This window comes from Trichomycterus rosablanca, chromosome 3 (genome assembly GCF_030014385.1).
Source record: "Trichomycterus rosablanca isolate fTriRos1 chromosome 3, fTriRos1.hap1, whole genome shotgun sequence".
Classification (NCBI taxonomy): Eukaryota; Metazoa; Chordata; class Actinopteri; order Siluriformes; family Trichomycteridae; genus Trichomycterus; species Trichomycterus rosablanca.
In genome coordinates this window covers 18,186,030-18,196,151 of record NC_085990.1, presented here as the reverse complement: position 1 = coordinate 18,196,151, position 10,122 = coordinate 18,186,030, and the positions used below count along the sequence as shown (strand labels likewise).

The following is a 10,122-nucleotide window of genomic DNA, read 5'->3' as shown; positions in this document are numbered from 1 at the left end:
ACCACTCAGCAATAGCTGATATAACCACATGGGCAAGGAATTACTTTGGCAAACCTTTGTCAAGCACTACAATACAGAGTTACATGCACAAATACCATTTAAAACTTTACTGTGCAAAAAAGAAGCCTTATGTTAACCATGTCTAAAAGCGGCATCGACTTCTCTGGGCTCGGAGGCATCTAGGACGGACCATCGCACAGTGGAAACGTGTATTGTGGTCAGATGAATCAACATTCCAGGTCTTTTTTGGAAAAAAAAGGGATGCCGTGTGATCCGGACCAAAGATGAAAAGGACCATCTAGACTGTTATCAGCAAAAAGAACAAAATTAATGTCATTAACCTTTGTGACAAGGCTTTCCACTTTTTGTTAGTGATTATAATCAATGCAGTTGGCGACGTATTTGGGCTGAAATAAATAAAGCTAGTTTGGATGCATTTTTTAAATCATGTGTAAGTGCATTGTTTTACTATTCCATTTTATATCCTATAAAAAAAATCATTGGCATTCATGTGGAGTTGTTCCCTATACACCCCACACTGATACTGATTAACTATATAGTATAAATAGAAATGTAAAAATATACAGTAAATTACTGAATACTGTGATTCAATGCATTTTTTTGATTAGTGAAGTAACGGGAGAATCACTAACGAATCGTTCTTTTTAAACGACTCTTTTAAAAGACTGCTGAATCGATGGCCTAAGGGTTAGATGTTTTATGCTGTTATTTTAATGTATTTTTAATGGTGTGCTGTACTATTTTATACGTACATCTGGAACTATAAAATTATTCGCATTAATTTGCTTATTAATTAATTAATTAATTAATTATTCGATGTGGATTTTACTCAGGGAATCATTTTTACTCAAGTGTATACGCAAATGAAACACATTCAGATATCTCCAAAAAAGATGAGTATTTATAGAAATAAGAAGTCTAATATTATTAGTTAATGTCGTCTGCACATATTTACATTTGTATTTGTATTACATGACACTGCTCAGTGTTTCTGGGAGCCACTCAGTGGTGAATCATAAAAGCTCGATTCTCTAAAAACAGTGGCAGAAAGAATCGAATCAATAATATGACTCTTAATGATACAGCAGTGCTTTCACGCCCACATTCCGGGCGGTGGCTCTCTATAAAACCATTTGTGCTGGCTTGTTCAGTTTTCCTACGCCACCCAGCCCACTCTTCTTATAAAGTTCAGCTCCGTGCATCAAAAGGTAGGTTTTGCTTATATAACAACTATTGTTATTTACCACCAGGCATTTTAGATTGAATCTCTCCTTCTGGTACGTTCCAAATACTTAGGGCAGGGTTTACTGAGCCTCCACCTGAAATGATGTGTTTTTATATTGTTTACCTTTGGTGTGGATAAACATTAATCAACTATGCATATTTAATTACTGTATAATGTATCTATTTAACATTATTTTATATCTGTTTTACATAATTACTTAGGCTCGTTTAAAAATTAAATCATGTTTCACCACTTATATACTATAGTTTACAGCTATACTTGTTGGGGCAAAACCAGGTTATGCAATATGAGTGTGTACGTGTGAGAGAAAGTCAGTCTAAATCAAACATATGTGTTTATGGGATATTTAGAAAGAACTGACATTGATGAATAACTGTTCATTGTGTGTTTACAGTGAGTCACCATGCCATCTGACTTGGAAAAAGCTATGGAAACACTCATTGTGGTGTTCCACACTTATGCAAAAAGAGAAGGCAACAGCACTACACTGAGCCGAGGAGAGCTTAAGACTCTTATGGAGGCAGAGTTGTCCAGCTTTCTTAAGGTACTTACTTTTTACTCAAGAATGTTTTCTCACATCACTCTGCAAACCTGTCTCTGTGCTTTAAAACATCCATGCATTTTACTTGCTCATAAATGCATTATCCATCTTGCTTTCTGCAGTCCCAGAAGGATCCTGCTACAGTGGACAAAATCATGAAGGATCTAGACACCAACAGAGATGGAGAAGTAAGCTTTGAGGAGTTTGTGTCCCTCGTGGTCGGCCTGTCCATCGCTTGCGAACAGTGTTACCAGACGCATCTGAAAGCAGGAAAGAAGTAAAGGCAAACGGAAGAAGAGAAAATTTTTTACTAAGTCACTTTATAAATGAGATTTAATAAACACAACTGCAAAACACAATCTGTGTCTTTTTTACTTTTTTTATTATACTAATCATTCTGAGCAGTAAGTTAGCCTTTTTAATCTGTTACATGATGTAATGCATTGGAATCCACCCATAAAGGAATTTTGGGCTGGTGGAACTCCAGTGTTCTGACATGAACTCCACTGAACAGCTTTAGGATAAATTGAAAAGTCGATATAGTACTGGGATGATACAGACATGATAGAGCATCGTATGTAATTTATATCAGCAATGGAGTCATTCATTCATGCATTCATTTTCTTTATCCGCTTATCCAATTAGGGTCACGGGGATGCCGGAGCCTATCCCAACTGAGCCATTTATTAATGTTCCTTTTATTAAACAATCCTCAGAACATGTTGTAGGCAATAAATAAGAATTCGTCTTGTATTTACAAAAATCAACAAATGGAGTTTGGCACACGGCTGGAAGCTCCTCCCAACTCCTATTTGACTGTCTATATATTTACCTATCATGCCCTTTTCTCCTCTTCGAACCATTGTACTGGCATTCTCTCTATTTTCGTTGCTCTAATTAAATAAATTTATGGGGGGAGGGTATTCTCCTCAGAGTTCTCTTCCCTTAGTCACTCTTCATTAACTACAGTTAAATGTGTGATCTGCACTTGTTAAAGTTAATGATGTAAACCATTAAAAAAACATGTGCTGTTTTTAATTAAAAGCATGTAAAAGACAGTTTACAAATCATTGCTTTACATTTTATTTGCATGTCACTGTCCTAGCTTTAGTGGAATTAGGGTTGTACAAGAAAACTAATTCTGTGTCACAGCAGTTTAATACACTAACTCAAAATCACGTCTAGGTGTTTACACTGTCCTGGCTGGCCACTTTTCAGTCACGGTAGGCCTTGTCTGAGGAAGTAAAGGCTCAATGAGGCTTCACTGGTTTGCTGCTGCAAATGTAATAGATGTCTGGTCGATGCATCTGCACAGTTGCAAAGATGCAAATGGTGACTTTACACGTTGGAGACTAGTGAGGTCGCCAAAGTGCACTAAGAAATTAATCATCTCCAAATTTGTTGCTCAATAACAAAAACCCTATTCATGATTCTGTAGTATCCATGCATGATCTGACCCGAATTACACTGTGTGATTTGTAATCATGTTATTCTCTCTCAGCATTGTGATATAAAACAAGGAGAAACAAAGTACCATAACAAAACAGTTTTAAGATCATTTTATTAAAATTTGACTGTAGTTATGATGTCATAACATTGTGGAATGCTATTTTAGCTTGTTTCACATTTGAATCACTGGCCACAGAATATTTCTGTCAAATGTGAGATGAGTACTTATGTTTCTTATATATTTTCTTTTTTAAATATTAAAATCCTAAATTATGACATTTAAGGTAAGCAAAACCTGTAGTTCCTTGGGTGTTTAAGCGTGGCATGAGCTGGTTTGAGTATTTCTAAAAAAAAAAATTCTAAAGAATAGTGAAAAACATCCACTGGAGTTCTGTTGACAGAGTGTCTTGTTAATAAGATGTCAGTGAGGAATGGCCAGACTGGTTCAAACTGACAGAAAGTCTGTCTCTCAGAATGCACAACATTTTTTGAGAGCAAAGGAAGGCCAACCCATGAGTACAGTTATCCTAAAAGGTGCATGGTAAGTGGATAAATGTGTCTAAAAACTTGTCAAATTGCAATTGCAGTGTAGTATACAGTATAATCTATCTCCAAAATTATAAAGGATAAAGATTTACATGTCACAAGCAAACTTTCTCTGTTACAAGCAACTAAAATGTCCACAATAATTAGCTACCAAAAAGTAACAAAATTCCCTGTAATTAGCTACCAAAAAGTAACAAAATTCCCTGTAATTAGCTACAAAGTGAAGACCCCACCCACATAGTCCAGTCATCCTGCCCTAGCCGAAACGTGTCTGCTGCAGACCCTGCAAATTATGCTTGCTAGATGGTTCCCAGCCGACTGGTATTTTCAAACCGAGGAGTTCAGAATCTTGGCGCTGGTGTGCTAGCGGAATATCCCACTGCACCACCTGGTGCCAATAAAATATTTCTCAGTTACTATTGCTAAATACAATTTTCCTCAGTAACAACCTACTGAATGCTAACTATTTTATTGCTAATTAAACATTACCTTGGTTACTAATTACCAGCCTAAGGCTAAGGTTTCTTAGTTATTAACCACTAAATGCTTACTAAAATTAAACATTCCTCAGTAAGTAGCTAAAAAGTACACAAGGCCAATAGTGACTTCATCCTGAACAAGTGATTCAGATTTAGTTAACCTAACACATCAGCCTGTTAACAACATAATGCTTAGGGGTGGTCAAACATTTGAAAGCTTTTGCTAGGTAGACATCTGCCATAAAATAAATTGGGTGATTATGGAAGAAATTAATCATCTCCAAATTTGTTGCTCAATAACAAAAACCCTATTCATGATTCTGTAGTATCCATGCATGATCTGACCCGAATTACACTGTGTGATTTGTAATCATGTTATTCTCTCTCAGCATTGTGATATAAAACAAGGAGAAACAAAGTACCATAACAAAACAGTTTTAAGATCATTTTATTAAAATTTGGCTGTAGTTATGATGTCATAACATTGTGGAATGCTATTCTAGCTTGTTTCACATTTGAATCACTGGCCACAGAATATTTCTGTCAAATGTGAGATGAGTACTTATGTTTCTTATATATTTTCTTTTTTAAATATTAAAATCCTAAATTATGAAAAGTGAAGACCCCACCCACATAGTCCAGTCATCCTGCCCTAGCCGAAACGTGTCTGCTGCAGACCCTGCAAATTATGCTTGCTAGATGGTTCCCAGCCGACTGGTGGTTTCAAACCGAGGAGTTCAGAATCTTGGCGCTGGTGTGCTAGCGGAATATCCCACTGCACCACCTGGTGCCAATACAATATTTCTCAGTTACTATTGCTAAATACAATTTTCCTCAGTAACAACCTACTGAATGCTAACTATTTTATTGCTAATTAAACATTACCTTGGTTACTGATTACCAGCCTAAGGCTAAGGTTTCTTAGTTATTAACCACTAAATGCTTACTAAAATTAAACATTCCTCAGTAAGTAGCTAAAAAGTACACATGGCCAATAGTGACTTCATCCTGAACAAGTGATTCAGATTTAGTTAACCTAACACATCAGCCTGTTAACAACATAATGCTTAGGGGTGGTCAAACATTTGAAAGCTTTTGCTAGGTAGACATCTGCCATAAAATAAATTGGGTGATTATGGAAGAAGCATTGGTTTTAGAGTACTAACACAGTTGACAATATTAATCCTACATTTACAAAAAATTATATTGCACATTTTACATCAAGACTTTCTCTGGGTTGAGGAATAAACATTGGTTATGTGGATGTGCCTTACGCCTGATTGGTGCCCTGTCCGATATATTTATTCAAAATCATTATTTACTGCTCCACCTGGTGGTAAAACACGCCAGGTGTAGACACACTGATTAAAAGTGTCTGCTCAGTGTTTTGGGGCACAATGGCTTGGTAGGTAGCACTGTCACCTCACAGCAGGGAGATCCTGGATCTTTGTCGCTTAGGGCATCTGTAGCCTAGTGGTTAAGGTACTGGTCCAGTAAACAGAATTTTACCGGTTCAAGCCTCACCACTGCCAGGTCGCCACTGTTGGGCCCCTGAGCAAGGCCCCTAACGCTCAATTGCTTAGATTGTATACTGTCACAACTGTAAGTCGTTTTGGATAAAAGAGTCTGCTAAATGCCGAAAATGTAAATGCCCAAGTAGAGCAGTCCAGGTTATTTCTGTGTGGAGTTTGCATGTTCTCTCCATGTCTGTGTGGGTCCAAAGACATGAAGTCAAGTTAACTGGAGATACAAAACTGCCCTAGTTGTGTGAGTGTGTGTGTGTGTGTGTGTGTGTGTGTGAGAGAGAGAGAGTGTGTGTGTGTGCCTGTGTGTTTGTGCTGTGATGGACTGACCAGGGTGTTTCCTATCTTCCCCCAGTAAATTGGACCCACCGCGATCCTGAATAAGATAAAGCTGTGGTAAAACAGACAGTGAACGAACGAATGAAAGTTCAGTGTTATCAGATTCGGCGACTGAGAGGTGAATCATTTAACTTTGATCGACTCTAAAAACGATTCGATTCAGTTAAATGACTCTTAAAGGTAAAGCTGTGCCTACGCACCCAAATTCCGCTCGGGCGGTGGTTGTCTATAAAAGCTTTGTGCTAGACGTTTTAGTTTTCTGTACCAGCCAGAACACTCTACAGTCTTTACAAAGCTCATCTCCGTCTGCCAAAAGGTAATGTTCGGTTTTTATAACTAATATTCTTTTTTACCACCAACTGTTACTTAGAACTTCGTCTTAAATCGTTTCTTTTATTTCCTGATTAATACTTACAGGCAGATTGTATTAAGCCTTCACCTGAAATCACTGTTTCTATATTACAGAGGTGAATAAACAATGCACACTTCATTACCGTAGTACTTTTACAGTTTACAGGATTTTACAGCTTCTTTAAACAGTTACCTTCGATTTTTCATTTCAATACTCTGAAAAAAGTATCGTTTTTCACTACCAACACTTCTTTTGGGTTCAGTGCATCCGCCCTCCCTCCACATACACACTCACTTACACACACTCACTTACACACACACACACACACACACATTTCTCAACTCACTTTTACTATTTGCACTATAAAAGAGGGATTCAGACTGACCCAATATTTATTAAAATGACTGCTTGTACACTATGTGGCAAAAAATATATGAACACATGACCATACGATTGTTGGACATCCAATTCAAATGTGTGCTGCAAAAAATTCAGCCCATATTATAGTTTACTACAGCTACCATTGTTCAGTTGCAACTAAAACAGAGACTTAGAAATAGAATAGAATAGAAATGATTTCTATTGCACCGTTTAACGTATAACGTTTCATGCACCGTTTAGCAATGGGTGTGGCTCTTGGAGGTAAGAACAATGAGTTGAAATACTTTCGACGACAGTGTAACATTAAAACCACCTCCTTGTTTCTACACTTACTGTTCATTTTATCAGCTCCACTTACCATATAAAAGCACTTTGAAGTTCTATAATTACTGACTTGTAGATGTAAAGTCAGAGACTCATTGCTCATCTATTGCTGCTGTTTGAGTTGGTCATCTTCAATCCTTCATCAGTGGTCACAGGACGCTGCCCATGGGGAGCTGTTGGCTGGATATTTTTGGTTGGTGGACTATTCTCAGTCCAGCAGTGACAGTGAGGTGTTTAAAAACTCCACTCATACCAGCACAACACACACTAACACACCACCACCATGTCATTGTCACTGCAAATAATACCTACTCTGTGGTGGTCCTGTGAGAATCCCGACCATTGAAGAACAGCATGCAAGGGGGCTAACAAAGCATGCAGAGAAACAGATGGACTACAGTCAGTAATTGTAGAACTACAAAGTGCTTCTATATGGTAAGTGGAGCTGATAAAATGGACATTGAGTGTAGAAACAAGGAGGTGGTTTTAATGTTGTGGCTGATCGGTGTAGCTTATAATGTATATAATTATAAGTAAGAAATAAATAATTACTGGCCTGTTGTACAGAATTTGACATTATTTAAGATGTGTGCTAAACCATTAAACATTTGTACTGTTGAGTTTATTCTCAACATTACATACTACAGTTCACCTTTTCACTTTTGTTTTCATAGTATAATCATAGTGCTTAAGAGTACCTTATCAATGATTGATTTCAGTTTATGGCTCAGTAGACTTTGTTGACTCACGTACAAACCCAGTTGAAAATGAAAACAGTTTGGACAGTAGGTATAACTTAAATGAAAATAGTCTTTTACAAATAACAGGTAATCTTTTAAAGTCTACCTGCATTCCAAACCTGTCCCCTATTGAAAGCTGCAGGGCATTACGAAACTCAGAATCTGTGACGTCTCATTGCTGTTTTTTGTAAGTGTGAATGAATTTAATGGGTGTGTGTTGAAGGGAAATTCCAACTCCAGTTTAACACCACACATTAGTTTACCTCTGCTAGTAAAACCTAAAGTGCTCTAATATTTGACTTTATATAGTTACTTAATTGGGTAAACTGAGTATATGTTGTTTGCTGCCCAACAATGGCTTTTGCTTTTTTGCTTCTTTCTCTGTTGCCCTTATTTATTTTTATATATTCTGTTGTTCGCAGGCCAGTTTTAAACTGGTTTATGGTCAGTGATGTGGAATTAAAACTGACCAAAGAATGCCCAATATGTCAAACCCTGGTATATGAAGATTTATTTTGCTAAGCGGTGTAGCACTTTGGCAATACCTTTTTCTAAATTATGTTAGTACAAATGCAGTTCTGTGTTACTCATACTTGGCCCACAGTCCTCTAGCAAACATTGCAACACCAGTCCTTTTCAGAGTCAGTGAAAAAGAATGTGATGATTGTGACAGCTATACTTGTTGGGGCAAAAATGTGATTATGTAGGGTAGGATTTGTATGTTTTAGCAGGGAAGAGCAGGCATTGTAAAATGGATATGCGTTTTTGTTTGCAGTGAGTCACCATGCCATCTGACTTGGAAAGAGCCATGGAAACGCTGATCACGGTGTTCCACCGTTATGCAGGAAAAGAGGGGAGCAGCAGCACGCTGAGTCGCAGAGAGCTCAGGATGCTTATGGAGACAGAGTTGTCCAGCTTTCTTAAGGTACTGCTGTTTCTCTTCCCCCTTTCACTTCTCCTTCTTATTGTAACACGCTCTCCCTCCCTTCATCTAAACTCCTCTATTCTGACCTCTGGCTGACATACAGTACATGAACAGAAGTATGTGGACACTCCATTTAATGATAAATTGCTAACAGGTATTAAAATAATTTTATAATAATATAGTCATGATTTGCTCAGAACCTTGACCTCAACCCCACTCAACACCTTTAAAATGAATTAGAACATAGAACACAAGTGTTTTTGACAAATTTCCACATACAGACTCTTTCCAGAAAAGTGGAAGCTGTAAAAATTGCAGTGGAAGGTCAGCTTTATATTAAAGCCAGAGGTGTCAAACAAACTAATGGTTTGGTGACCTTGGCCATATGATTTATTTTTGCTCTTTACTCTACTAATGCTTTATACTTGCCCCATAACACATTTTCCATCTTTTTCTCTGCAGTCCCAGAAAGACCCTGCTACAGTAGACAAAATCATGAAGGATCTAGACACCAATGGAGACGGAGAAGTAAGCTTTGAGGAGTTTGTGTCCCTCGTGGTCGGCCTGTCCATCGCTTGCGAACAGTGTTTCCAGATGCATCTGAAAGCAGCAAAGAAGTAAAAGCAGGAAGGAAAGAAATGAGGGAACAAGAAAGAAAATATTTTCGACTGAGTAATTTTATAAATTACTTTTAATAAACGCAACTGAAAACCACAATGTGTGTGTTTGTGTGTGTGTGTTACGCTTATTTTATTATTATACTGAGCAGTTTTTTTTACGTATATGATCTTATACATCGGAATCTGCCTATTAATGGGTGTGACTGGTATCTTAGGGAGCAAGGTTTCAATGATGTGGATTGAGACACAGCCAGAAATCCTGATAAACTTTTCTTATTAATTTTTTACTGAAATAAATAAAGCACTAATTTTTAATTGGCTAATGAATGATTATGTTGAGGTACATTTTGTACCTCCGCAAAACCTGGTAAACTTTTTTAGAGGTAAACACATCCTTGTTTATTTATATTTAACTATGAAGTTGAATAATATTCTGATATCCAAACCAATGTAAAAACGATCCAATTAAAATGTATAGCATATAACAGTTAAGGATTATGATCTTGTTTATGAGCCTGTGCCCACAACATGTTCTGATACATGCTATCATCGACTTCATCAAGTACCAGCAGATAATAAATCAGACAAGAAGCTTACATTGAGTCATGGCTAAATTATTCATCAGGACAATGATCC

General features: G+C 37.2%; 1 protein-coding gene across 1 annotated transcript; it reads left to right on the top strand.

The window, feature by feature from the left end:
- Positions 1–1,122: 1,122 nt before the first annotated feature.
- s100a10b (S100 calcium binding protein A10b) lies at positions 1,123–9,583 on the top strand. The gene is given in 6 exon segments (XM_062991626.1): positions 1,123–1,229; positions 1,662–1,811; positions 1,931–2,085; positions 8,364–8,385; positions 8,717–8,866; positions 9,329–9,583. Coding segments are annotated over 5 exon segments (627 nt in total). The 5' UTR covers positions 1,123–1,229; positions 1,662–1,670; the 3' UTR covers positions 9,488–9,583.
- The last annotated feature ends 539 nt before the right edge of the window (positions 9,584–10,122 follow it).